Consider the following 25935-nt stretch of genomic DNA (forward strand, 5'->3'; position numbering starts at 1 on the left):
ATTTAAATTTAAAGAAAGGTTTTTAAATTCAAAAGTATTTAAATGAATTTCAAATTCAGAAATTAAATAAATAAAAGGTGTTGGCGGATGGCATGAGGCTCTTCGACCAGATCTGCCGAAACCCGTGGCGAAGGCTATGGAGCAAGAACGGCGTGAGGCGAAGAGTCGCGCGAGGGCCTTGCCAGGCCAGGGACGTCTCGGGCGAAGGGTGCAAGGCGAAGACTATCTGCCGAAGGAAGACGACTTCACCATGTCGGCAAGTTTGCCCCCACAAGGGCCGAGGAAGCCTTTCTGGCCCATCAAGCCTAAGGGCCGGCGATCGCTAGACGGCCCATCAGGGGCCCATGAGACCCTATAACATTATGTACCCCTGTAAATGTCCCTTTCATATGGGTAATCATGTAAATTCCCCTGTACAACCTAGATCCTAGTAGTAAGAGCCTGCAACAGGGCTATAAATAGCGGCCAGTTAACGGGGGATGTAACGGGGGATCCTAGGGCCATGTAACGGGGGATCCCAAGTGAAATTCAAAATTTAGTACACTTCATTTTCCCAACCACTGTTGAGTAACCACGTCCTTCGACGTATACAGTTGTCGTTTCGACAACAGCTGGCGCCGACCGTGGGGACTCCGAGCGAAACCACTAAGAGCGAATGCCACCGAAGAGGGTCGTGAAGGAGAAGGTCGTCAGGCGGAAGGAGAGCGACGCCGGACCGGACATGGCCGCCGAGGAAGGAGCAGAGCCTTCGGCATCCGTGGCCGAAGATGGAGAAGGACAAGCGCCATCACAGCCGCCTTCGGCCCCCGCGCCATCACAACCGTCTTCGGCCCCCGCAACCTCAGTGCAAGTGCCGAACACGGCCGACGTGGCGAAGGCGGCTGCGACGGCAAGGGCACTCCAGACCAGGGCGGAGAACCTTTCAACAAACCAACTGGTGGTGCCTCAAGCCGCCCCATCACAGCCGGCGGCGCCGACTGCGCCCGCCGTTGTACAGGCCCAAATCAGCCTGGACCCCGAAGCGCAAGCCGAAGCCGACATGGAAGCCATGCGGCAGAACATGACACGGCTCCAAGACATGCTTCGCCAAATGCAAGAACAACAACAAGCATACGAGGCGACAAGGCGGACCAAGGCCACGTCGGCTGCAATCCTTCAGTATTCGGCAGGCTATGCCCCACCTCAAGTCCGGCCGCAAGTGGTGACCCAGCCTTCTCCGCCACTAGCCGCACAGCCGCCGGTGTACTTCGCCGGGCAGCATCAACCACCTGGCCAAGCGACACAAACAGTGGCGGAAGGGGCTTCGGCTCTGCAGGCGCAACTCCAAGCTTTCCTTCAGCAACTCAACCAACCCCACTACATTTCAAGTACAACCCCATCGGCTCACCCGGTGGGGGATACAAGTCAAGGTGCGCCTAATTGGTTGCCACCGATTCAGCCAGGCTCGGGACCTTCGCCATGGAGTCAAGGACAGCAGTTCGACTTCGGCAACACTGCTCAGGTGCCAACCGTTCGGCAGCAAGTTCCAACCCCAGGCTTCGGAACAAACCAAGCACCAAACCAAGCTGCCATGATGTAGTCGCAGCCAATCTTTGACCCATCCATGGCGGCCCAGCAAGTACCACCAGTTGGAGCCGGGCAGTCGAATGCCGCGGCCCAACTCCACGCACAAGCTGCGATTTCGCCCTTCGCCACACCGTACCCGCAGCAAGGTGCGGTAAACAGGGCGGGAGGCGAAAAGGGGCTGCCGCTGAGTGGGGGAATCAAGACTCGTCCAATCCCGCCCCAGTTCAAGTTCCCACCTGTCCCGCGTTACTGACCCGAAGGAGTTCCTCTCCATCTACGAGTCAGCAATCGAAGCGGCTCATGGTGACGAAAATACCAAGGCGAAGGTAATATATCTCGCTCTAGACGGCATCGCCCGTTCTTGGTATTTCAATTTACCAGCCAATAGCATTTACTCATGGGAGCAATTGCGCGATGTTTTTGTCCTTAACTTTCGAGGCACCTATAAGGAGCCGAAGACGCAGCAACACCTTCTTGGCATTCGCCAAAGGCCGGGGGAGTCGATAAGGGAGTACATGCGTCGCTTCTCGCAAGCCCGGTGCCAAGTTCAAGACATAACCGAGGCGTCGGTTATAAACGCCGCTTCGGCCGGTCTGCTTGAGGGCGAACTAACAAGAAAAATCACCAACAAGGAACCGCAGACGCTCGAGCACCTACTTCGCATCATTGACGGGTTCGCAAGGGGCGAGGAGGATTCTAAGCGACGGTAAGCTATACAAGCTAAGTACGATAAAGCCTTCGTCGCCGCTGCTCAAGCTCAAGCACAAGTTCAAATTGCCGATCCACCTCCCCTCTTTGTTCGCCAGTCTCAGCCGGCGATCCAGGGACAGCCGCCAAGGAGACCGAACCGCATGAGCGGCCCAAGCACACGCCGAAGCCCACCCCTCACGGCAAGATAACAAAAGTGCAGATGGATGATGCCGACCCCACAAAGCTCGTATCACTGGGGGGCGACATGGGCGAAGAAGAAGTTGAGAGCATCCAAGAGGTGCTCAAAAAGAACATCGATATCTTCGCCTGGAGCCCTAACGAGGTGGGGGGCGTCCCGGCGGATCTCATCATGCATCACTTAGCAGTCAAGCCGAATATTAAGCCAAGAAAGCAAAAGTTGCGCAAGATGTCTGCCGATCGCCAAGAAGCGGCGAAGACCGAAGTACAAAAATTACTCTGGGCGGGGGTTATTCAAGAGATTGACCAACCGGAGTGGTTGGCGAATCCAGTGCTGGTGCGGAAGTCAAATGGCAAATGGCGCATGTGTGTCGATTTCACAGACCTGAACAAGGTATGTCCGAAAGACGATTTCCCCTTGCCGCGAATCGACCAGCTTGTGGATTCAACAGCTGGATGCGAGCTCATGAGTTTCCTGGATGCATATTCCGGTCACCACCAGATCCACATGAACCCGCTCGACATCCCCAAAACATCCTTCATCACTCCATTCGGCACATTTTGTCACCTCAGGATGCCTTTCGGCTTAAGGAACGCAGGAGCAACCTTCGCCAGGCTGGTGTACAAGGTCCTTGGCAAGCAGCTGGGGCGAAAAGTGGAAGCTTACGTCGACGACATCGTCGTAAAAAGCCGCAAGGCTTTCGACCATGCGTTCGACCTGCAAGAGACGTTCGACAGCTTGCGCGCGGCAGGCATAAAGCAGAATCCGGAGAAGTGCGTTTTCAGCGTCCGCGTAGGCAAGTTGTTAGATTTCCTTGTTTCCGAAAGGGGCATCGAGGCGAATCCCGAGAAAATCAATGCCATCCAGCAAATGAAGCCTCCGTCAAGCGTACATGAAGTACAAAAGCTTACAGGCCGAATTGCAGCACTCAGTCGATTCCTCTCAAAGGCGGCCGAAAGAGGTTTGCCCTTCTTCAAGACCCTCCGGGGTGCGGGAAAGTTTAATTGGACACCAGAGTGCAAAGCAGCATTCGATGAGCTAAAGCAATACTTGCAAAGCCCGCCAGCTTTGATAAGCCCATCCCCAGGAAGCGAACTGCTATTATACTTGGTAGCTTCGCCGGTGGCAGTCAGTGCTGCACTCGTCCAAGAAACAGAGTCCGGACAGAAACCGGTCTACTTCGTCTCCGAAGCACTGCAAGGAGCGAAGACAAGGTACATTGAAATGAAAAAGCTTGCTTACGCTCTAGTAATGGCTTCGCGCAAGCTTAAGCACTACTTCCAGGCCCACAAAGTCATAGTCCCATCACAGTACCCCTTGGGCGAAATACTCCGAGGGAAGGAAGTCACTGGCCGGCTCAGCAAGTGGGCGGCAGAGCTATCCCCGTTCGACTTGCATTTTGTTGCACGCTCTGCTATCAAGTCTCAAGTGCTAGCTGACTTCGTAGCTGAATGGACACTAGTACTTGCCCCCGACCCCGAGCCCAACGACCAGTTCTGGGTGATGTGCTCTGACGGTTCGTGGTCGCACAAGGGGGCAGGCGTTGCGGCAGTCCTCTTTTCGCCGAATGGTGTGCCGATTTGGTACGCAGCGAGATTGCAGTTCGACACAACCAACAATGCAGCAGAATACGAAGCCGTTCTAACTGACTCCAAGTTGGTAGTAGGCCATGTTGACAAATCCTTCGAGGCAAAAGAAGAGGGAATGAAGAGGTATCTGGAGGCTGTTCGGTCCATGGAAAAAAGCTTCACCGGCATAACGGTCGAACACTTGCCTAGAGACCAAAACGTGGAAGCAGACGCCTTGGCGAAATCCGCTGCTTGTGGTGGCCCACATTCGCCTGGCATCTTTTTCGAAGTCCTACATGCTCCAAGTGTGCCCATGGACAGCTCGGAAGTCATGACAATCGACCAAGAGAAACTGGGCGAAGACCTATATGACTGGCGAACCCCATTTGTGAAACACCTTGAAACTGGTTGGCTTCTGGTAGACGAAGCAGAAGCGAAGCGTTTGCAACTCAGAGCCACGAAGTATAGGATGGTCTCGGGTCAGCTTTACCGCTCCGGGGTACTTCAACCCTTACTTCGTTGCATCTCTTTTGCCGAAGGCGAAGAAATGGCAAAGGAAATACATCAGGGGCTATGTGGCGCGCACCAGGCTGCAAGAAGAGTGGCCTCCAAAGTATTTAGACAAGGAGTTTATTGGCCCACTGTGTTGAAAGTCTGTGTTGAGCAAATCAAGAAGTGCGAAAGTTGCCAGCGTCATGGCCGAAGCCATGCCGCGCCCCAGTATGATCTGCAGCCCATTGCACCAATATGGCCCTTCGCCAGATGGGGACCGGACATTATTGGGCCATTCCCGGTGGCACGAAACGGGTATAAATTCACAATTGTAGCTGTGGAATATTTCTCTCGATGGATCGAAGTCGAACCCCCTTGGGGCAATCACTTCGGCAGCAGTACAGAAGTTTGTATGGAAAAACATTGTTTGCCGTTTCGGGGTGCCAAAAGAGTTCATTACTGACAACGGCAAGCAGTTTGACTCCGACAAGTTCAGAGAAATGTGCGAAGGGCTTAACCTAGAAATCAGGTTCGCGTCGGTCGCGCACCCACAGTCAAATGGGGCGGCCGAACGTACAAATAGCAAGATCCTAGAAGCACTAAAGAAAAGACTTGAGGGGGCGGCGAAAGGCAAATGGCCAGAAGAATTGTTATCGGTTCTTTGGGCCCTTCGGACGACCCCCACAAGACCAACCAAGTTTAGCCCATTTATGCTTCTTTATGGCGATGAGGCAATGACCCCAGCGGAGCTAGGGGCTAACTCACCAAGGGTTATGTTCTCCGGGGGCAAAGAGGGGCGCGAGGTATCACTCGAACTCTTGGAAGGTGTAAGGGTCGAAGCGCTCGAGCACTTGCACAAGTACGCCACAAGCACTTCGGCAACTTACAACAAAAAAGTCCGACCCACGGAGCTAATGCCTGGTCATCTCGTCCTAAGGAAAAAGGCGAACCCAGTAGCGGTTGGCAAGCTTGAATCAAAGTGGGAAGGACCATATACATCATCAAACACAAGTCCAGGATGGGATCTTTTCGCCTAGCGACACTCGAAGGCGAGGAGTTCGACCATTCCTGGAACGCCGCCTCCCTCAAGCGCTTCTACATCTAGAATGGGTGGCACCCAAATCGCCAACTTGTAAAAATGTACATACTGTCATGTAAGCCTTTCGGCACTATGTAAGCCTTTCGGCAAGAAAAAAAACGAAAAAAGAGAAGAGAAAAAGAAAAAAAAAACTGGATGTAGGGCTATTATCCACCATGGAGGCCCGAACCAGTATAAAATCTCTGTGTCCTCCGCCTTCTTTTTATTTCTTTTCGTGTGATTGATAATTTGTGGAAAAACCCCAAGGCAAACGCCTGATTAGTGAAAAAGGCCAGGGGGGCGAAACGAATCGGCCGAAGCATTGCTCGCCGAACGTTGAAACCGCAACAGCTTGTCTCGGAAAATAAATAGCCTAACGACGTTACGACCGATCAGCATAAAAGCAAAAGCGTTTCTCTCGACACAGAACGCTACAGATCGAAAACGAACGACGAAAAGCTGAAAAGTCACTACACCTATTTCGCTACTATATGCAAAGGGGCTGGCATGTTCCGACCTAACAAAAGCACAAAGTGTGACGATGCGAAAAATAGCGAAAAGGAAATAAAGCACGTTCTTTATTAGCTTCGAAAAAATAATCGAAGAATACAAGGTTTACAACCCGATACAATTCATTTTACAAGTAAATTACATTTTCGCCCCAGTAATCATTATCCCTCCCTAAGGAATGGTCGGACGAACTAGGTTCGTCATCACTACTAATATCATACACAACCTTAAGAGGAGTAGGGGGCGAAACACAGACTAAACTGTAACGACGCTGAAAGATCGATTCCTGGCGTTTAGTCTTCTGATGGTTTTGCCAAAAGCGAGCCATATCCTCCAAACGTCTTGAATGAACAAGATCGTAATCTTCTAAGGTTCGCCCGGGGTGCGCCCGCAGCCAATTGGCAACCTTGAAAACTTTATAGCTGCGACCGTTTATTTCCATTTCGCGATAAACAGGCCGAAATGGACATCGCACCTTCGGCAAACCCTTCAATGCCACAAATTTCTCGTTTTGACTTCGCCAGCTCCCAGAAGGGGGCCGAATGCATGATTTTCGGCAAACCCCCTGGTAGACAGTGCAGAAAAGGCAAAACACATCTTGCATGGTAAGAATAGGCGAAAGAAGGGGAAGGTATGGCATAATGCAAAATGAGCGAAATAATAATATGCCAAAGACTTTGATCATTAAAAAGTGGTTAAAATTTCATACAGTCCAAGTATGCAAAAAAGCCTTTTTTAAGGTCTAGCGGCAGTTTGCCGAATATACAATGGTTCGCCACATCTAGCGAACACCAAAAGAAAACTATGAAAATCTAAGAGAAGGGCGGAGGGCCTCACACCTCTGGGTGATCCTGGGCATCGCCTCCACCCCCTCCGGCTGCCGCGCCCTCCTCTTCTCAAATGTCCGCCGCCTCCGCTTTCGCCAGCTGCTCCAAAAGGTGCGCCTTAGCGGCGGAGCGGCCGTCCTTCTGCCAAAATTGTTTTCGCCACGCACGAAGTGCAGGCGAAATGTCTTGCGCACTGATTTCCCAATCCCCCTTCGCGTACTTGGGGAACTCGGCGATGTGCTCGCAGCCGAACTGTTGCAGGAGGCCCATGGTAAAGGCCGCTGACACGCGTGCACAGCAATCGCCGTATGCGGTGGTGGAGTCTGAAACCGAACCACCAGCCTGTTGGGTCCATTCGGAGAAGTCGAAGGCTGAGGCATCTTCGGAGGGGACACCCCGCACCTTCGCGCCCATATCAATAAGGGCAAGGCGAAGCATTTGGCACGCTGTCCGCGCGGACTCGGTGGTTTTCACCATCTCCTGCGAAAACCGCCGCGACTCCTCTGCAGCGCTTGCTTCGGCCTTGCGAACCTCCTACCGAAGAGCCTCCATCTTCGGCTCGGTGAGGTTATAATAATCTATGAGCATGGCGGTGTGGGCCTTCTCTTTCTCCAGTTCGGCCTTTAAGCGATCAACTTTGGCCCTAGCTTCCTTCCCTTTCTCTAGTTCCGATTGGAGCCGCTTGTTTTCGACCTTCGCCTCCTTAAGGGTGTTGGCAAGGGCCTCCATCTCCAAATTTTTGCGGCCTAGTTCGTCATCCTTGGCCCGAAGACGGCTTTTGAACCCATCAAGTCGAGCTCGCACGATTCGCTCCGTTGAGCAGTGAGCCACAAGGATCTGGGCGCAGAATACGAGCGGGGAAGAGAACAAGTGTCAATTTTAAAAACAAGATAGAGGAAGAGTAAAGATAAAAAGGGGGGGAAAAACGTACCCGAACAGCCAGGCTTTTTATAGCAGAGCACCCCTCGTCGAACTCATTCAGTTCGGTGAACAAGCTCGGGGCGCTGGCGGGCAGTACAAGATTGCTTACCCCCTCCACAAATGGAAGGAGGTCCACTCGCGTCTCGAAGTCGCCAGGGGCGAAGCGGGGTACCGAGAGCGAATATTCCGAAGCGAACGTCTCAGCGACCGCTTTCTTTCCCTTCGCCTCCATCAGCGGCGAGGCAACCGGCTGATGCGGAGGACTGCCGAATACTTTCGCCGCGGCCATCACAATCCTTTCCGCAGAAGCCGAAGCCCCAGCGGCGGTACTACCGTCCACTCCAGCGGCGCCAAGTGGAGGAATGGGGGCGGCCGAAAGATCCAGGCTGCGACCAGTGGGCGAAGTCGGAGTCCCGTCGGAGGACTCGTCATCGCTAAAAACGCGAGCGACATCGACGAGTCCTTTCTTTTTAGCCACCTTTTTGACAGGACCTCCCTTTGCCGCCGCGCCCGAAGAGAACGCAACTAGGGCCTTCGCCCCTTCTAAATCCTTCCGACGAAGGGGGGAGCTGTTCGACTCCACCCCATTTTCGTTGTGACCAGGACTTGGGGTAGGAGTGTACCTGGGGGTGTCGGCGCGGTCTTCGACTGCCTCACCCGCGGCCTTATCAGCCACAGCCTCCACCTCCTCCTCTTCCTCTCCTTCCTCCTCGCCGTCACGTTCTTTGGCATCATCCTCGTCGTCAGCGTCGGAGTCAAACGAAGCAGGAACCCTTCGCTTCTTGGGGGCAAGCTTCACTTGTCCACGCATCCACTTTCGTGAAGGCCCTGCCTCGTCGACGGCCTTTTGGGGATTCGCCCGGGGAGGCAGTTCGCCATTGTAAACCCGGTTCGCCCGCCTAGCCGCTTGACGCGTTAACAGCTGACTATACTCGACGACCGAAACATCGCCGATCATCCTGCGGGCTTCGGCTTCGGCCTGGTCGAGGGTCAACACTGAAAAATTAGAGCGTGAAGCTACGTCAAAAGTCAAATAAGGCGAAATAACAAAGCACAGTAGTATATAGCAAAAGAACAGTCTTACTGTTTGCCCCCTTAGGGAGTATCAGGTTCGGCAAACCGTCGACTTCTTCGCCTTGTTCAACCGCGACTTGCCATGACTGGGAGAGGGGAAAAATTTGAAGCATACAAAATTCCTCCACCAAGTCACGGCAGCTAAGGCGGGAGCAAACCTTCCGCAGTAGAACGAACCGCGCCTCCATGGTGCCGTCCACAGCGATCTTGGGTCTCCGGTTCGGCGCAATCGCCCTACGCCGGCACCGGAGGGCTTTCGCTGATTTAGAACCAACCTCGAAGGGGATGGTGTGGTAGAACCACCTCGCCATCCAATGGCGGTCCCACTTCGACATAGCAGCGTTCACCGGCCAGAGATCGGACCGCTCGGGGCGAACGTTGAAGTTCACGCTCCCGAACACGGTTTTTTTCGTTCCAGCCGGGGTGATCACCATCTTCGAGTTCACGGTGGCGAAAAATATGGCGCCAAAGAGCTCGGCGTTGGGCTCAAACCCGGAAGTCCGACACGCCCAGTCGAAGATAGCGATCCGAACAAGCGCCGACGGGCTCAGCTGCGGAAGTTCCACCTCAAAGAGGCGAAGGATCTCCGGCAACAACACGTTGCAGGGAAACCGTAGCCCTGCCTCAAAAAATACGGCGAACACCACCGTCCGGTTGTCGACAGGTTTCGGCACCACGGTTTTCCCTGGGGCGAAAGCCTGCCCCTCAACCAACGCTCCGGAGCTGACCAACTTCGCCAGCTCGACGTCGTCCACAAGAGAGACCCCCCCGAAAGGCGGTGCTGTCGTCATCGACTCGGCCGGGATCTGGCCCTTTCGCCGAAGTAGGGTTTGGCTTACGTGGAGCCATGGCGAACGGTGCGTTTGCGGTGGCGAAAAAAGAGATTCGAAGAAACGCCTGAGGGGTCGAAAGATGCTGTGAAAGGAAGAGACGGAGAAAGAGAGCGCGCACGGTAAAATGGCAAGTGTGGCGGTGAAAAGGAAAGAGCAACGGGAATATATAGCCCGCCCAAGCGACCGTTCGCCTACCCACCAGTAATAAAGCGCCACGTGTCGCAAGGGTAGGTGAAACGGTAAATTCCCGTCGACCGAGCGGCACAGTAAAAAGCCCAAGAAAGGAAGGCCCAATACTGTTCCGTTCGGCCTAGGAAAAAAGAATATATATAACCATCAATCGCACGAGGCGAAGCGCGGCAAAATAATACCAGCTGCACAAGTAACAAACTTCATTTGCAGGAATAATGTAGGTTTCGGCAGGAGCATCGGTCGAAAGGGGGCGCCACATACCATACCACATGGTTTACACGGTCTCGGCCGAAGCTCCAATCTCACCCTTGCCCGCGAGGGGCCTGTTGGCGAATGGCATGAGGCTCTTCGACCAGATCTGCCGAAACCCGTGGCGAAGGCTATGGAGCAAGAACGGCGTGAGGCGAAGAGTCGCACGAGAGCCTTGCCAGGCCAGGGGCGTCTCGGGCGAAGGGTGCAAGGCGAAGACTATCTGCCGAAGGAAGACGACTTCGCCATGTCGGCAAGTTCGCCCCCGCAAGGGCCGAGGAAGCCTTTCCGGCCCATCAAGCCTAAGGGCCGGCGATCGCTAGACGGCCCATCAGGGGCCCATGAGACCCTATAACATTATGTACCCCTGTAAATGTCCCTTTCATAAGGGTAATCATGTAAATTCCCCTGTACAACCTAGATCCTAGTAGTAAGAGCCTGCAACAGGGCTATAAATAACCCCCTAGGGCCATGTAACGGGGGATCCCAAGTGAAATTCAAAATTTAGTACACTTCATTTTCCCAACCACTGTTGAGTAACCACGTCCTTCGACGTATGCAGTTGTCGTTTCGACAACAAAAGGTATTTAAATAACTTAATAAAATTTAGTTCAAAAAGGTTTTAAAGAATGGAAATAAATGAATCAAAGAAAAGTATTTAAGAAAATTTAAATAAATTTTTTTAAAAAATAGAAAATTTGGTGTCAAAATGAAGAGTTTGAAATTAGATGAATTTTGATCAAAGGTTCACTGGAATTGGATTTGTGGTTGGAAAGATATGAGTCCCTAAAGATTGAAAATAAAATAAAAGGAAAAAGGGTTACTTTATAAAAGTGGGGCCCACTGTCAAGTGCTCCTTCAACCTCTTTTTCTCGTCTTCTTCTTCCTCTCTTCTCCTTCCAGCCGGGTACAGAGGAGAGGGAGGGAGAAGGGCGTCGGTGCTCCGGTGGTTGAACGGCCTCGACGATGGCGTCCAAGCGTGTTCCCGAGCATCACGCACCCGGGGAGGGTAGAGGAAGGCAGAGGTAAAGAGGAGGATGGCCGGAACGGCGGCGACAAGAGCACAGCTCCGACAACAAGAGGAGGTGGCTGTGGTGGTTGGTTTCGGAGGGGGAAAGAGAGGGGAAACTAGAAAAATGAGTTCACCTCACCAAGGCAAGCCCGATGGCGCAAGTATTTGGCCAGTGGAACTCCGGTGAGGGAGATCGGCCGACGGTAGGTGGCGGCTTGACATGGATGGAGAGAGGCTCTGTTTGTGTGGAGGGAATGGGTGGTCTCGCCGGCTATTTATAGACGGCAAAGGTCGGTTTGCAGAGGAGAGGGAGAAGGGAAACACGACGCCGACAAAGTGGAGCGGAAGAAAGCGGCGCCGGCCTCGCCTTTTGATTGGCTGGCCACGTCGGTTCTACTCGATGGCTGACGTCGGCAGGGTGACGTCACAGCTGACGTTGGTGTCACGCCATCAGATACACGTGCATGCAACAAAGATGATGCAGAGAATGGGCCTCATCGAGTTCGGCCCAGTCGCCAAGTGAGAGCAAATCCGAAATACATTGGAAGGATCTAGACTAAGTAAGGGATATAAATAGTGTCTAGGAGACTAGAGAGAGGGATGACTTGTAACTGGAAATAAATCTATCCCAATTCTTGTAATTGGAAATAAATCTATCCCAATTCTGAAATCCTTCCTCTGTCTCAGCTCTGTCTCAAACTCTGTTTCTTTCTCTTACTTTCTCTCCAAGTTGCTGTTCTTCCTTTCGTTTGATCTTGCAGATTGGGATCGTAACATTTTGGTATCAGAGCTCGTCTCATCCGGGAGAAACCACGGTTCAAGACGCGATTGCAGAAGCAGGTTGATGCGATGGAGAACAAGGCGGTAGACTTCGAGAAGATGCTCGCTGGGATCCAGAACTCCATCGGAGCGATGGCGGCAAAGCAGGACGAGACTCAAGTCATCGTTCGCCGAATGGATCAAACCATGTCAAGTTGGAAGCCACAAGTTGATGCTGTTGTCAAGGGATTGCAAGTCGAGATGGAGGAGTTGAAGGCTCAGGTGGGGCAGCTGGAGTTGCAGCATCAAGGCGGAGGCAATTCGTCGAACAACTTGGGTGCGACACAAGCTTCGTCCTCGGCAATCAAGGATGAAGTGGAGCGTCAGGCACCTCTACTTCCCACGTTGCCAGAATTTCTCGCTGCTGCAGCGTTGGGAGAATTTGGCTTGGATGGCCGCCGCCCTGCTTCAAACTACCGGGGGAAAGCACATGGGATGGTCACCACCCTTGTGCCACCTCCGGTCAAAAGTACGTTTCGATCAACTACCCCTGTTCGTCATGCTTTGGATTTTTCGGATGTTTTGGGGAGAGATGATCATGGGGGTGGAGAGGATCGTGGGTTTAATCATCGGTTGCCCAAATTGGATTTTCCACATTTTGATGGGAGCGATCCTCAGAACTGGAGGATGCGCTGTGAGCACTATTTTGGAGTTTATGGCACGCATCCTAGTTTGTGGGTGAGAGTGGCGACCATTTATTTTATGGGGAGAGCTGCATCCTGGTTGCGATCATCAAAGGCTCATTTGCAGTTTGAGGATTGGGAGATTTTTTGTGGAGCTGTAGACAAAATGTTTGATCGGGATCAACATTCGTTGCTCATCCGACAAACTGAACAGCTCAAGCAGACTGGGTCGGTAGAGGAGTATTATGAGAAGTTTGATGATTTGATGAACTAGTTGTTGACCTATGATCCATATATTAATCAGAAGAGTATAGTGCATAGGTTTATGGAGGGATTGAGGGTAGACATAAGAAATGCAGTTTTGTTACATCGTCCTTTAGACCTGGAGACTGCTCTTGCTATCGCTTGTTTGCAGGAGGAATTAATGGAAGCCCAGAAGAGTAAGGAGATTCGAAAATTTGGTGATTCTAGTGCAAGAATTAAGGGGGCTTATCCTTTGCCGTTACCACCTGGCAAAAGAATTGGAGATGCACCCAGGAATCTGCCACGAGCAATTCCTGATATTGGCAAGGCTAACTCGACCACTGACAAGATCAGTGCACTGAAATCTTATCGAAGGGCACAAGGACTATGCTACTTATGTGCAGAAAAGTGGTCACCTACTCATAAGTGTTCAGGGATTGTGCAATTGCAAGCTGTTCAGGAGTTATTTGCAATGTTTTCAGCCGATCAACCTGAGCAAGAATTAAGTGAATCTGATGGAGAAGGATCACAGACACTGATGGCAATTTCTCTGCAAGCCATTCAGGGTACTGTTGCTGGTTAGACAATTCGATACCAAGGGCTAATTCAGGGTTTTGAAATCTTGGTGTTGGTTGATTCTGGAAGTTCTTGTAGTTTTATCAACTCTAGGATTGGAACTGATCTTAAAGGAATACAACCTTTAAGAGTTCCTTTACAAGTTCGAGTGGCCAATGGGAGTATACTTCAATGTGAATCTGAATTGCCAAATGCCAAGTGGGAAGTGCAGGGGAACACTTTCCATACTACTTTCAAGGTGTTACCTCTCAATAACTATGATGTGATATTGGGAATGGACTGGTTGGAGCAACATAGTCCAATGGATATTGATTGGCAAAAGAAAACTTTAAGTTTACAAGGAAATGGAGGCCTAGTGCAATTACTTGGGGTTAGTTCAGATATTGCTCATTGCACAGAATTGTCTTGTGCACAACTATATGACATGCATGATCGAGGTTCAGTAGAAGGGATGGTTCAGTTGTGGGAAATTCAGGACGAGTCCATGCAACCAATTCCTGAACAAATTCAATTGATTCTGTCTGACTTTGCAGAAGTTTTTGAGGAACCCCGAGGATTACCACCTTCTCAAGATTGTGATCATACCATTCCTTTAGTTCCTGGAGCTCAACCAGTTAATGTAAGGCCTTATCGTTATACACCAATTCAGAAAGATGAGATTGAAAAACAAGTTAAGGAGATGTTGGACAAAGGACTGATTAAGCCTAGTGCTAGCCCATTTTGTTCACCTGTGCTCTTGGTCAAAAAGAAGGATGGATCATGGCGATTTTGTGTGGATTACAGACATTTGAATGCTATCACAGTAAAGAATAAGTATCCATTACCTGTGATTTATGAATTATTGGATGAATTATGATGAGGACATCAACACCATCGATACATCCATGTCCCCCCATGTACAGCATGATGGTCCTATTACCCGCGCTCGTGCACGTCAACTAAATTATCAGGTGAGTTCTTTCTTGAGTTCATATTCCTCGTCTTTATACCCCGGAGACGCGTGCACTCGTGTTTTACTCAGGAACGATGGAGAGGATCCAAAAGGAAGAGGATTCGCGCGGGGTGGATTCGGACTGCAGGGCAGCGCCAACTTCTGACGGCCGCCACGACTTCATGCGAACTCCGATTTGGGTGTGCAAGTACTTCATGGAAAGCTTATCAAGTCTACTTTCAAATGGATCCAGCCACATGTCCATATCTGTTCTGGAGCGGCCGCAATTGTCATTTTACTCCCGACTATTTTCTGTCAATGGTGCTGCGTCACCTCTTTTGGCCCAATGGGCTGTGTATCCAAGTTGGGCCCATTAGGGGCGCGTCCTAGGGTTGGAGCACGACCCTATGGTCGTTCTTCCCCTCTTCTTATAGCTCTAGTCGCCGCCAAGAACAGGCGGGTTTTGATGATAGAGATAGCTTCTTGCTACCGGCTCGCAGCGCGCGTGTTGGCTAAACCGCCCGTCTGCCTGTAATCGGAACCCCACCATATTGTGTTTGATAGTGAAACTTTCATTTTTATCTAGCAATTTCAGTGCTTGTCCTACTTGTTCTTGCTTGTTCTTCGATTGCTTGCAGGACGAGTGCCCTCGTGGCCGGGTTGACGCGCACCACAAGTTCGCGGCGACCATTGGAGACGGTGTATCGGTTGCTAAGGCGCAGCGTCTTTGGACAGTTGTAGTCGGGCCGTGAACGTCGACTTCATTTAATCGAGTTATCCCTTACCTCTCATCGAAAGATCAGGCCACAAACCCTAGCGGGTTCGCATCAGGTGGTATCAGAGCGTGGTTCATCGGTGAGAGAATTTACCCTTCCCTTCGTCATTAATTTTTTTTTCCTATAGTCCAGAAAAGACCAACAAAAAAAAATAGTAGATTAGTTTTCCCGTGATCCTATAGACCATTGTGCCTTTTTACTAGTACTGCTTAGTTAAGGCTTGTTGAGTTTTCGATTGCATCGGTTGTGTTAATTTGCTGGTCTTAGTGTTAGGCGATCAGAGTTTCGAGTTCTTGCCACCATCGCACATCGCCACCTTCATCAATTTTGCCGTCATCACCACCGTCACCACCGTCGCAGTCACCCACCAAATCACTTTCTATTTGTGTTTGATCTGTTGCCGATAGCTTTTGTGAGTTGCCTTGTATCCTGCTGCCACTAGAAAGGAAATAGAACCCTGATTCGAGTGACCTTCCTTAAAACAGTCATATCTTTTTCATACGGACTCGAAATTAGGCTTATAATATATCCATGGACATCTACAAAAAAAGTTACATCCGATTCTCCCCGGCTTTGCCGGGTTCGGCAAATTTAAAATCGCCAAATTCCTCTTGCAAAATTCTGTTTTTGTGGCGAGAAGCTTGGGGACCTATTCGCATAGAACTTTGAAAATAATTCTACAAGCTTCATACTTTGTCCGTTTGAGATAAGATTTTCTGTGGTTGGTTCTAGTGTGCTCCTGGTTGTGAAAAAAATATCAAAAAAAAAAAAGTTGTGCCTCTCTCCTCAGCACTAGAGAGAGCAAGCAAAAAAAAAAACAAAAAAACAAAAAGAGGATCCAGCGAGCACACCCCACCATTCCCCCTTTGTCACCACCTTCCACCACCGGTTCTTGTTTTCGTTGCTGTTTGGGTTTGTGTTTTGTGGCGTCCTTTGTGGTTAGGCTCGCGTCTCTACTTCGACTAGCCTAGGACCAGCACTGTACACTATACCCTTGAGCGATTATTCAATTTGCTTTGGCTAATGTGGTTTCTAGTTTTCTCTTGAGCATTGCTTTCAGCCCACCAACAGCTCCACCACAAACCCGACTACAGCTTGACAGGTCTTGTTGCTACAGCACCGATACACCTCGTTCCACGGTTGCTAACTTGTGGGTTGCTGTCCCCCTCCTGTGGGCAAGGTAAGAACTGGTAAGAGCTTGTGAGACAAGCTGCGAGTAAAGTGAGAGTGAGCGTCTTGCAAAAGCTACATCCCAATAGTTGTGTAGGGCTTACATTACATCCTCCATTGTTTTGTTGTCCTTCATTTCTAAACCATGGCAGGTCCAGAGGATAAAGATGAGGAGGCTGCATCTCATTCCCCACGCACCAAAGGCATCATCCAATACTTTACAAGGCAAGTGAAGCAGCACACAGAAGGACTTGATACAGATTTGCAGGTGACAAATGAGAAGATTGGACAATTGGAGTCCACGCAGATCTCCACCAACACTAAGCTTACAGGGCTGGAGACAGCGGTCGCCCGCATTGACACTAGCCTTGCTGCTCTTGTGAGGCATTTTGATGCTCTCAATGCTGGAGGCAATGGTGGGGGTAATGACGATGACATTGACGGAGAGTACGTCGAGGATAATTTGGAGGATGAATATATTGCTGACACTGAACAAGATGATCGAGATGCTCGAGATCGTCGACGGCTACACAACAATCGACGAGGTATGGGTGGTCGCCGCCGACGCGAGGTACGCAACAATGATGATGCTTTTTCTAAAATTAAATTTAAGATTCCTCCTTTTGATGGAAAATATGATCCTGATGCGTACCTCTCTTGGGAGATTGCTGTTGACCAAAAATTTGCATGCCATGAGTTTCCTGAGAGCACTAGAGTTAGAGCTGCTACGAGTGAGTTCACCGATTTTGCTTCGGTTTGGTGGATAGAACATGGCAAGAAAAATCCTAATAACATGCCACAAACTTGGGATGCTTTGAAACGGGTCATGCGGGCTAGATTTGTTCCTTCTTACTATGCACGTGACTTGCTGAATAGGTTGCAACAATTGAGACAGGGTGCGAAAAGTGTAGAGGAATATTATCAGGAGTTACAAATGGGCTTGCTTCGTTGTAATTTAGAGGAAACTGAGGACGCTGCCATGGCTAGATTTTTGGGTGGGTTAAACCGCGAGATTTATGATATCGTAGACTATAAAGATTACACTAATATGACCCGATTGTTTCATCTTGCTTGTAAGGCTGAAAGGGAAGTGCAGGGACGACGTGCTAGTGCCAAGGCTAATTTTTCTGCAGGTAAAACTTCATCATGGCAGACACGCACCACTCCTCCGGCCGGCCGTACTGCTTCTCCATCTTCCACACCCACAACTAGTCGAGCAGCACCTCCTCCATCTAGTGACAAGTCAGCGACAAAGGCTGCTCAGCCAGCACCGAGTGCTTCTTCAATGGCATCCACAGGCCGAATGAGAGATGTTCAGTGCCACCGTTGCAAGGGCTTTGGGCATGTGCAGCGTGACTGCCCTAGCAAGCGAGTTTTGGTAGTCAAAAACGATGGTGAGTACTCCTCTGCTAGTGATTTCGATGATGATACACTTGCTTTGCTTGCGGCTGACCATGCAGATAATGAGCCACCGGAAGAGCACATTGGGGCTGCATTTGCGGATCACTATGAGAGCCTCATTGTGCAGCGTGTCCTTAGCGCACAAATGGAGAAGGCGGAGCAAAATCAGCGACACACGTTGTTCCAAACAAAGTGTGTCGTCAAAGAGCGTTGTTGCCGCATGATCATTGATGGAGGTAGCTGCAAAAACTTGGCTAGCAGCGAGATGGTGGAGAAGCTTGCACTTAGCACCAAACCGCACCCACATCCATACTACATCCAATGGCTGAACAACAGTGGTAAGGCGAAGGTAACAAAACTGGTGCACATTAATTTTGCAATTGGAAATTACCATGATGTTGTTGAATGTGATGTTGTGCCCATGCAAGCATGTAATATTCTGCTAGGTAGACCATGGCAATTTGATAGGGATTCTATGCATCATGGTAGGTCCAACCAGTACTCTTTTCTGTACCATGATAAGAAAATTGTGTTGCATCCCATGTCTCCTGAAGATATTTTGCGTGATGATGTTGCTAAGGCTGCCAAATCCAAATGTGAGAGTGATAAAAAAGCCCAATCTGATGGCAAGAAACCTGAGACAATCAATTTGAAACCCAAATGCTTACTTGCTACTAAATCTGATATTAATGAGTTGATTGCATCACCTTCAGTTGCCTATGCTTTGGTATGCAAAGATGCTTTGATTTCACTTCACGATATGCAGCATTCTTTGCCCCCTGCTGTTGCTAACATTTTGCAGGAGTACTCTGATGTGTTTCCCAAGGAAGTGCCACCGGGGCTGCCACCGGTGCGCGGCATTGAGCATCAAATCGACTTGATCCCAGGTGCTTCCCTACCGAACCGTGCGCCATACCGAACCAACCCTGAGGAAACCAAGGAGATTCAGCGTCAAGTTCATGAGTTGCTTGATAAAGGGTATGTACGCGAGTCTCTTAGTCCATGTGCGGTTCCGGTAATTTTGGTACCAAAGAAAGATGGTTCATGGCGTATGTGTGTTGATTGTAGAGCTATTAATAACATTACCATTCGATATCGTCATCCTATTCCTAGGTTAGATGATATGCTTGATGAATTGAGTGGCTCTATTGTGTTCTCCAAAGTTGATTTGCGTAGTGGTTACCACCAGATTCGTATGAAGTAGGGTGATGAATGGAAAACAGCATTTAAAACGAAGTTTGGGTTGTATGAGTGGTTAGTGATGCCTTTTGGTTTAACTAATGCACCCAGCACTTTCATGAGGTTGATGAATGAGGTTTTGCGTCCTTTCATTGGAAAATTTGTGGTGGTCTACTTTGATGATATCTTGATTTACAGCAAGTCTATGGGTGAACATTTTAATCATTTACGTGCTGTTTTTAATGCTCTTCGTGATGCACGTTTATTTGGTAACCTTGAGAAGTGCACCTTTTGCACAGATCGAGTTTCTTTTCTTGGCTATGTTGTAACTCCGCAGGGGATTGAGGTTGATCAAGCCAAGGTTGAGGCAATTCAGAGTTGGCCGACTCCTAAAACGGTCTCACAAGTGCGGAGCTTTCTAGGACTCGCGGGGTTCTATCGCCGCTTTGTGCAGGATTTCAGCACCATTGCTGCACCATTGAATGCGCTTACAAAGAAGGGAGTGCCTTTCACTTGGGGCACATCACAAGAGAACGCCTTCCACATGTTGAAAGATAAGTTGACCCATGCACCTCTCCTCCAACTTCCCGATTTTAATAAGACTTTTGAACTTGAATGTGATGCTAGTGGGATTGGATTGGGTGGTGTTTTGCTACAAGAAGGAAAACCTGTTGCATATTTTAGTGAAAAGTTGAGTGGGCCTGTTCTGAATTATTCTACTTATGATAAGGAATTGTATGCTCTTGTGCGAACTTTAGAAACATGGCAGCATTATTTGTGGCCCAAGGAATTTGTCATACATTCTGATCATGAGTCTTTGAAGCATATTCGTAGTCAAGGGAAGCTGAACCGTAGACATGCTAAATGGGTTGAATTTATTGAATCTTTTCCTTATGTTATCAAACACAAGAAAGGGAAGGAGAACATCATTGCTGATGCTTTGTCTAGGAGATACACTTTGTTGACACAACTTGACTACAAGATTTTTGGCCTGGAAACAATCAAAGACCAATATGCGCATGATGCTGATTTTAATGATGTGTTGCTGCATTGTAAGGATGGAAGAACATGGAACAAATTCGTCATCAATGATGGGTTTGTTTTCAGAGCTAACAAGCTATGCATTCCAGCTAGCTCCGTTCGCTTGTTGTTGTTGCAGGAAGCGCATGGAGGCGGTTTGATGGGACATTTTGGTGCCAAGAAGACACATGACATCCTTGCTAGTCATTTCTTTTGGCCACAGATGCGAAGAGATGTTGGCAGGTTCGTTGCTCGCTGCGCTACATGTCAAAAGGCTAAGTCACGCTTACATCCACATGGTTTGTATATGCCTCTTCCTGTTCCTACTGTTCCTTGGGAAGATATTTCAATGGATTTTGTGTTAGGATTGCCTAGGACCAAGAGGGGGCGTGATAGCATTTTTGTGGTTGTGGATAGATTTTCTAAAATGGCACATTTCATACCATGTCATAAAACTGATGATGCTTCTCATATCGCTGATTTGTTCTTTCGAGAAATTGTTCGCTTGCATGGTGTGCCAAACACAATTGTTTCTGATCGTGACACAAAATTTCTTAGCCATTTTTGGAGAACTTTGTGGGCTAAATTGGGGACTAAACTTTTGTTTTCTACTACTTGTCATCCCCAAACTGATGGACAAACTGAAGTGGTGAATAGAACCTTGTCTACTATGCTTGGGCTGTTTTGAAGAAAAATATCAAGATGTGGGAAGAATGCTTGCCTCAAATTGAATTTGCTTATAATCGTTCCTTGCATTCTACTACAAAAATGTGCCCATTTCAGATTGTGTATGGTTTGTTGCCTCGTGCTCCAATTGATTTGATGCCTTTACCATCTTCTGAAAAACTGAATTTTGATGCTAAGCAACGTGCTGAGTTGATGTTAAAACTGCATGAGACAACTAAAGAAAACATAGAGCGCATGAATGCTAAGTATAAGTTTGCTGGTGACAAAGGTAGAAGGGAATTGAATTTTGAACCTAGAGATTTGGTTTGGTTGCATTTGCGAAAAGAACGATTTCCTGATTTGAGAAAGTCTAAATTGATGCCTAGAGCTGATGGACCATTTAAAGTGTTAGCAAAGATTAATGAGAATGCATATAAGATTGATTTGCCTGCAGATTTCGGGGTTAGTCCCACATTTAACGTTGCAGATTTGAAGCCGTATTTGGGAGAAGAAGATGAGCTTGAGTCGAGGACGACTCAAATGCAAGAAGGGGAGGATGATGAGGACATCAACACCATCGATACATCCATGTCCCCCCATGTACAGCATGATGGTCCTATTACCCGCGCTCGTGCACGTCAACTAAATTATCAGGTGAGTTCTTTCTTGAGTTCATATTCCTCGTCTTTATACCCCGGAGACGCGTGCACTCGTGTTTTACTCAGGAACGATGGAGAGGATCCAAAAGGAAGAGGATTCGCGCGGGGTGGATTCGGACTGCAGGGCAGCGCCAACTTCTGACGGCTGCCACGACTTCATGCGAACTCCGATTTGGGTGTGCAAGTACTTCATGGAAAGCTTATCAAGTCTACTTTCAAATGGATCCAGCCACATGTCCATATCTGTTCTGGAGCGGCCGCAATTGTCATTTTACTCCCGACTATTTTCTGTCAATGGTGCTGCGTCACCTCTTTTGGCCCAATGGGCTGTGTATCCAAGTTGGGCCCATTAGGGGCGCGTCCTAGGGTTGGAGCACGACCCTATGGTTGTTCTTCCCCTCTTCTTATACCTCTAGTCGCCGCCAAGAATAGGCGGGTTTTGATGATAGAGATAGCTTCTTGCTACCGGCTCGCAGCGCGCGTGTTGGCTAAACCGCCCGTCTGCCTGTAATCGGAACCCCACCATATTGTGTTTGATAGTGAAACTTTCATTTTTATCTAGCAATTTCAGTGCTTGTCCTACTTGTTCTTGCTTGTTCTTCGATTGCTTGCAGGACGAGTGCCCTCGTGGCCGGGTTGACGCGCACCACAAGTTCGCGGCGACCATTGGAGACGGTGTATCGGTTGCTAAGGCGCAGCGTCTTTGGACAGTTGTAGTCGGGCCGTGAACGTCGACTTCATTTAATCGAGTTATCCCTTACCTCTCATCGAAAGATCGGGCCACAAACCCTAGCGGGTTCGCATCAAATTAGCTGGTGCTTGTTACTTTTCCAAGTTGGATTTGCGATCTGGATATCACCAGATCCGAATGGCTGTTCAGGATGAGCACAAAACAACCTTCAAAACACATAATGGGCATTATGAATTTCGGGTGTTACCATTTGGACTGACCAGTGCACCAGCTACATTTCAAGGAGTGATGAATTCTGTATTGGCAAATCTGTTAAGGCACAGTGTTTTGGTATTTGTTGATGATATTTTGGTGTATAGCAAGACTTTAACTGAACATGTCGAGCATCTCAGACAAGTGTTACAAATCTTGACTGATCATCAGCTTAAGGTCAAGAGGTCTAAATGTTCTTTTGGACAAACTCAACTAGCATATTTGGGGCATATTATCAGTAAGAATGGAGTTGCAACTGATGACAGCAAGATTGCAGCAGTTAAAGATTGCGATTAAGCTCTTCTTATCATCCACAATCTGATGGACAAACGGAACGAGTAAATCAGTGTTTGGAAATGTTTTTACGCTGTTTTACTCATGCCTGTCCTAATCGTTGGCATTAGTGGTTAGCACTTGCTCAGTATTGATACAATACATCATTTCATTAAGCAATCAAAATGACACCATTTGAGGCATTGTTTGGACATAAGCCGAATTACTTTGGGTTATTGGGAGCTTCTTCAGCAAATTCTCCAGCATTGACAGATTAGCTCAGTGAAAGACATTGTATGGATACTTTGATTTATAATCATCTTTTGCGGGCTCAACAACGAATGAAGTTTCAAGCTGATCAAAATCGTTCAGAGAGAGTTTTCTCTATGGGGGATTGGGTGTTTATGAAACTTCAACCATTTGTGCAACAATCTGTCATGACCCGAGCTAACAGGAAGCTTTCATTCAAGTTTTATGGACCTTTCAAAGTACTGCAGTGTGTGGGAACGGTGGCTTATCGATTAGCTCTGCCTATCACAAGTTTGATTCACCCTGTAGTGCATGTCTCTCAATTAAAGAAAGCTTTAGCACCAACTGAAGAATTGCAGTCAGAGTTGCCTCATCTTGATCCTGAAGCTGGTCATTTGGCAACTCCAGTTTGTGTTTGTGCTCGTCGTCTGTGTCGTCGTGGTGCGAAGATGATCGAGCAAGTACAAGTCGAGTGGTCTGGTTTATCTTCTTCGGCTTGTACCTGGGAAAATTTTGGTGAATTGCATTGCCGTTTTCCTTCAACATCAGCTTGGGGACAAGCTGATTTTCAAGGGGGGAAGAATGTCATGCCATCAGATACATGTGCATGCAATAAAGATGATGCAGAGAATGGGCCTCATCGAGTTCGGCCCAGTCGCCAAGTGAGAGCAAATCCGAAATACATTGGAAGGATCTGGACTAAGTAAGGGATATAAATAGTGTCCAGGAGACTAGAGAGAGGGATGACTTGTAATTGGAAATCAATCTATCCCAATACTGAAATCCTTCCTCTGTCTCAGCTCCGTCTCAAACGCTATTTCTTTCTCTTACTTTCTCTCCAAGTTGCTGTTCTTCCTTTCATTTGATCTTGAAGATTGGGATCGTAACAGTTGGTGACGGATCCTTCAAGTCGACGGAAAAACGACGGCGGCGGCGCAAAGCTGCGGGCGACGGCAGCGCAAAGCCAAGGCGACGGTGGCGGCAGCGTGCGCGTGTGCCACGCGCGCCCATAGGGAGGAAGAAGGAGGCGGCTCGGCCGTGGGCTGGCTGGGCCGGCTCGGCTCTGATGGGCCGACAGCCCAAGGAGGAGAAAAGTGTGGAGGACGGAAGGAATGGGCCAAAAGGAAGGGGGTTTTGGCCCAAAAGAGGAGGAACTTGATTATTTTGTGTAGAGGGTTTTTAAATGGAAATCAAAGGAGATGAAAATCTAAGGGATGAATATTTGTGGACCTTTTGAATTTTGGACAAGGAATTCAATTAGGATTTCTAGGAAATGGATCTTAAGAAATATGTTGGGGGGCTTTTTAGAAGTTTGGAAAAGAAATTTAAATAGGATTTCTAGGATATGAAACCCAAGGGAGTTTGTTTGTGGACTCTTTTGAATTTTGACAAAGAATCTAAATATGGAATTTTTATAATAAAATAGGTTTGAAATATTTTTAAAACAAAATTAAAGATATTTATTTTGAAATATAAATTTTAAAAGGATAAAAATAAAGATGCTCCAATTTAAAGAATTTAATAAGGACCAAATATAAAACTTGACACAAAAGATTTATCTACTAACTTTGGATAAATTTTGGGATGATAGCAAAAATAGATGGAGGTAAATAACTAGGATTTTAGCCTCCAAAATATGTGGTATGGATTCTCGGTGAAATATTTGTGGCTAAAGGAAGTTGGATTTTGAATAAAAGGGATTGGAAATAAGTTTCTTAGCACAAGAGAAATCATTCAAATATTTGTGATAATATTATTCTTGTGCGAAGAATGTGATCAAGTCATAGGAATCAAATTGGCGGATGGACTAAAATAGGAACTTGACCACAAGATATTTTGGATCAATCTAGAGGAGGTAATGGTTTTTTGGAGATAGGTCTAGCTAGGGGTTTGATCCAAAATAAATTCCAACAAAAGGGGAGTTATAGTAGTTTAGCCCCAAGGATAAAAATGGTTAATGGGATATAACAGAGAGTCAGGCCAATTGGGAAAATATTGGCTCAAGCTAAATAGTAAACTTTGGAATCTTGAATGGATAATTTGGATGAATGAGATTCCAAAGGGGAAGTATTTGTTGGAGGATAGAACTAGATTTTGGAAGTAATAGGTGGATGGGAAATCATAGGTATTTTTATAAGAATAGGATTGGAAGTAGGATGGTAAATTTTGAAGGATAAGTGTTAACTTTAGGGGGGGGTAGTATTTTATAGACTATGGAGATATTTGGGTATAGATCCAAAGGGAAAGTATTAACTCTAGAGAGGTTGGAGAATTATATTTCATGTACTCGGGAGATAGTTGAGTGGGAAATGAAAGGATATTTATGGTTGTTGGAGGTGTTCGAGGAAGGATTCAAAGGAAATATAATATAGAGCCAAAGTTAGAGATTAAAGAAAATAAATGGAAAGGTTTTATGAAATTTGAAATAAACAAAATAAAGAATAAATTAAGGATTTTATAAAATTTAAAAGAGAGCATTTAAATTTGCAAATAAAACTTAGATCCAAAATAAAAGAGAAGGTTAAAAGCAAGATTGCTCCAATGGAAGAATCGAGAAAAGTGCAATAAAACTTTTCGCAAAAAATTTTTCCCTGAAAATTTGAGTATGTTACATCACGTGTGTTCCACGCTGACTCAGCCGTTACGTTGGACAAAACCGGGATCAAAACCACCGAAGGTCCTAAAGTGACCGGTTTTGATTAGTTAAGAGACGCAAGATATCTGGTTTTATGGTTTGAGAACGTTTTTTTACCTGGCTTTATGGTTGAGTGCGTTTTTTTTATCTCGATGACAAGTCTAAGTGACCTTCAGGTGGTGTTTGAATCTCCTGAAGATGAAGACGAAGATGAATATGAAGATTAAGTGTTTCACGCAAAACGAGGTGGTAATAACGTGCGATTAATTGAGTTTTAATTATTATAACTTGAAAAACGAATTAATCTGATATTTTAGAACAACTTTCACATAGAAAAATTTCATACGAAATACACCGTTTAGCAGTTTGAAAAACGTGTTGTTTTAATCCAAAAAGTTTATCCCCTAATTTTGAAACAAACAGGGCCTCAGTGTACTTTTTCCCATGCCTGGCAGCCTTGGCGTCGTCCACCATCCCGGTGTTCATCCCGCGGCCCAGTCACGAATCCAACCGTCACCGTCTCGGTCCGGTCTAAGCCCTTGCTGCTCCACCACGCTTCTT

At 47.8% G+C, this 25935-nt stretch overlaps 3 protein-coding genes across 3 annotated transcripts; 2 read left to right on the forward strand and 1 right to left on the reverse strand.

Moving 5' to 3' along the window:
* The first annotated feature begins 655 nt into the window (after positions 1 to 655).
* LOC136351550 (uncharacterized) lies at positions 656 to 1579 on the forward strand. Its single transcript, XM_066303727.1, has one exon. It carries the CDS (start codon positions 656 to 658, stop codon positions 1577 to 1579), a length of 924 nt encoding a protein of 307 aa, XP_066159824.1.
* A 3436-nt stretch (positions 1580 to 5015) lies between these two features.
* On the forward strand, positions 5016 to 5552 carry LOC136351551 (uncharacterized). The gene has a single exon (XM_066303728.1). It carries the CDS (start codon positions 5016 to 5018, stop codon positions 5550 to 5552), a length of 537 nt encoding a protein of 178 aa, XP_066159825.1.
* A 519-nt stretch (positions 5553 to 6071) lies between these two features.
* Positions 6072 to 11454, reverse strand: LOC112936201 (uncharacterized). The gene is made up of 2 exons (XM_066303335.1): positions 7862 to 11454; positions 6072 to 7767 (listed from the first exon to the last, which is right to left on the reverse strand). Exons 1-2 carry the CDS (start codon positions 8807 to 8809, stop codon positions 7465 to 7467), a joined length of 1251 nt encoding a protein of 416 aa, XP_066159432.1. The 5' UTR covers positions 8810 to 11454; the 3' UTR covers positions 6072 to 7464.
* Positions 11455 to 25935: the final 14481 nt, after the last annotated feature.

Source organism: Oryza sativa, chromosome 8 (genome assembly GCF_034140825.1).
Source record: "Oryza sativa Japonica Group chromosome 8, ASM3414082v1".
In the NCBI taxonomy this organism is placed as follows: domain Eukaryota; kingdom Viridiplantae; phylum Streptophyta; class Magnoliopsida; order Poales; family Poaceae; genus Oryza; species Oryza sativa.

What these genes read in the sequence shown, in the direction of transcription:
- LOC136351550 (XM_066303727.1), top strand. Translation starts at nt 656, where the DNA reads ATGCCACCGAAGAGGGTCGTGAAGGAGAAGGTCGTCAGGCGGAAGGAG.
- LOC136351551 (XM_066303728.1), top strand. Translation starts at nt 5,016, where the DNA reads ATGTGCGAAGGGCTTAACCTAGAAATCAGGTTCGCGTCGGTCGCGCAC.
- LOC112936201 (XM_066303335.1), bottom strand. Translation starts at nt 8,809, where the DNA reads ATGATCGGCGATGTTTCGGTCGTCGAGTATAGTCAGCTGTTAACGCGT. An exon ending in TAAAAAGCCTGGCTGTTCGG is followed by an intron (nt 7,768 to 7,861) that starts GTACGTTTTTCC and finishes TTCTGCGCCCAG; the next exon opens with ATCCTTGTGGCTCACTGCTC.